The sequence below is a fragment of the Trichechus manatus genome, unplaced genomic scaffold, assembly GCF_000243295.1.
Source record: "Trichechus manatus latirostris isolate Lorelei unplaced genomic scaffold, TriManLat1.0 scaffold00001, whole genome shotgun sequence".
NCBI lineage: Eukaryota > Metazoa > Chordata > Mammalia > Sirenia > Trichechidae > Trichechus > Trichechus manatus.
Window position 1 is genome coordinate 30,453,608 of NW_004443937.1, and position 2,920 is coordinate 30,456,527.

The 2,920-nt window shown below is 46.7% G+C and overlaps 1 protein-coding gene across 1 annotated transcript; it reads right to left on the reverse strand.

Annotated features, from left to right (window-relative positions):
• Positions 1-1,843: 1,843 nt before the first annotated feature.
• LOC101346696 (IQ domain-containing protein F5) lies at positions 1,844-2,275 on the reverse strand. The gene has a single exon (XM_004368737.3). The coding sequence runs from the start codon at positions 2,264-2,266 to the stop codon at positions 1,844-1,846; it is 423 nt and encodes a 140-aa protein (XP_004368794.2). The 5' UTR covers positions 2,267-2,275.
• Between the last annotated feature and the right edge of the window lie 645 nt (positions 2,276-2,920).

Sequence of the window (2,920 nt, forward strand, 5' to 3'; positions counted from 1 at the left end):
TTTCGTTGTACAAGGAAAAGGAGTCAGTTGGAGCTGCTGCTGCCAAGACTGCTCCCCAGGGGTGAGCAGACAAGTTACTTTTAAGGGGTTTAAAAGCAGGGAGTTCGTACGAGTTAGCTCAGCAACATTCTTAATCATACTACGTAGGCACAATGGGGTTTACATATAACCTCCAAACAAAAGCAAGATTCAAATGCAGTGCTGGGGAGGAGGAAGCCCAGCAAAGGAAACAGGATTTTTAAGACAACACTGTGAGGGAAGAAGCCATGCAAAGAAAACAGAAGTTTTAACGCAATACTGTGGGAACTCTGTCTCATTGTCTTTTATATCTCAAGAGAGATTGACTAAGACACACCTAATCTTGTAGATTGAGTCCTGCCTCATTAACATAACTGCCTCTGATTTTACCTCACTAACATCATAGAGGTAGAATTTACAACACATAGGAAAACCACATCAGATGACAAAGTGGTGGACAATCACACAATACTGGGAATCATGGTCTAGCCCAATTTACACTCATTTTGGGGGGACACAACTCAATCCACAACAACATATCTATTGGGTATGATGAACTGGGGTCTTGGCCAAGAGAACCATTCAGGGACAGGACAATTATTTCTAGAGAAGTAAGATTTTAACTACGGTGAAGCCACAAATCCCACACCTGGATAAGATCATGTATTCATTCATTGCATACAAATTTCAGACCTGGATAAGACCATGTATTCATTACATACAAATCCCAGACCTGGATAGGATCATGTATTCATTTGTTACATAAATACTGATTGAGCACCTGCTGTGAGTTAGGCACTGTTCTTGGCTCTGGGAACACAGCACTGAACTCAGAGTCCCTGCTCACCTGGGGCTCACCTTCTAGTGGGGGAAACAGAAAATAAACTAATGATGAGATAGGATCACTCAGGTAGTAATGAGGGCTGTGTAAACAGAAAAGCAGAGTCAGGAGCTACAGCATAATCATGGAGGAAAGGGAGAATTATTAAGATAAGGTGGTCAAGAAAGATCTCTCTGAGGAAACAACATTTGAGCAGAGATAAACCTGAATGAAGAACTCAATCTGGAAGAAGACAATGCTAGGAGGGGAGGAAGCAAGTGCCATGTTCTGAGATGGGAACATGCTTGGAATATTTGATAAGTATCAGAGTGGCCAGGGAGGACCGTAAGAGAGTGAGTGATAGGTTGTTGAGTTCAGAGACTTGGCCAAGGCCAGACAGTGCAGGACTATGTAGATCACGAAGAGGACATTCAATTTTGTTCTAAATTTAATGGGAAGACATTGGAGGATTAAGAGCAAAAGATACACAACCCCAGGGGGCACCATTTACATAGACCACAAGGGGAATGAGGCTAACTGGAGTCGGACAACATGATGGCTGTACACCCCCAACACTCCTGCTGTGGCCACCATCACCACCACTAGTTGCTGTGGGGTGGAGACAAATGCGTGTTGACCTCGTGCATCTGTGTCAGAGTAGAACGGTATCCCGTAGGATTTTCAGCAGCAATTTTTTGGAAGTAGATCACTAGGCCTTTCTTCCTAGGTGCCTGTGGATGGACAAAAACCACCAACCTTTTGGTTAGCAGCTGAGTGCATTAACCCTGTGCACCACCCAGGGACTCCAGACATGGCTCATCAATCATAGTTCCTGCTCATCCTGCACTGGCCTCTCAGAATCCTCAGAATCATAGGCACTGCTGATTTCTCAAAGCCGGCTTGTGAGAGTTCAAGTATTTGCCATCATTAGCTCAGACAATGACCTCCTGGAAAAAAAAACGTCTGACAGAGACACCTGGGAACACAGCTATATGGCAGACCTGGTCATTCCTTTATTGGAAGGGGTATGCGTTGTGTTACCCTATAAGCCTGTGAACCCAACGAGATTTCAAGTTGAAGATTCAATAGGTTTGCTTTGAGTTCATAGTGGCCCTGGATAAAGCCACGGGTGTGGCAATTACGCCAACGCCAATAGGCCTGAATGATGCGGACAGCATTGAGCAGGCGACAATAAGGCATGCGGATGCGCCACATGCGGAACCAGGCCTGCACTCTGACTGCTGCCCATTCTTGCCGTGAATAGTTCTCCAGCACTGCCCGTCGCCTCTTGGTCAGCATGGTTGCCAGCATCCGCCGCCACCAGCACTGAATGATCCAGGCCCTGAGGGCCGCATGCAGCAGTGTCCGGCGCACCAGTGTGCCACGCCACCAAGCCTGGATGAGCACCGCCGCAGCTTCATCTGTCATGGTGTTCTTTTTTGGGGCTTGCAAAGGAAAACAGAGGATATTAGGAAACATATACATTTTGGCCCCACGGTGTGCCAGGAAGGGACCAATATCTTCAATCAACAATCACCGCTTCATCCAAAGTTCAGGAGTGCTAGACAGGGCACTGACAAGCCAGAAGTCCAAGCCTGCCTCTACCAGTCTCTGGTTAATAGCCCTGGGCACACTGCCTTGCCCCTGAGTCTCAGTGTCTTCATCTGTAAAATGAGAACACATCTGTCCTAGTTCTACATGATTCTGGTTGGTCAGTTTAGGACAAGAACACCATGATCTATGAATCAAATTTACCATGTTCCACCTGGGCTTGCCCACCTACCTGGGATCCACTTCCCTTTCCTTCAGACTTGGGGAAGTAGAATCCTTTGTTCCTACTGCCCTCTCACCTCTGACTTCAGCTCAAACCCACAACCTGTTGTCTCTCCTCTGCCACACCAAAACATTAGAAGATTTCTCCAATCCACCTGCTTTATTAGCAGCTTAAACTTCAGTTAATACATACATAAGTACAAACACACACACACTCACTTCTAGATCCAGGCATTCTCCAAGCACAGTCCCCACCTTGCACCCCTCAACCCCGTGTGGTCTGGGCTCATCCCCTTCTCCCTCCCTTCT

Coding starts and splice junctions, on each gene's coding strand:
- LOC101346696 (XM_004368737.3), bottom strand. CDS start 2,266: ATGACAGATGAAGCTGCGGCGGTGCTCATCCAGGCTTGGTGGCGTGGC.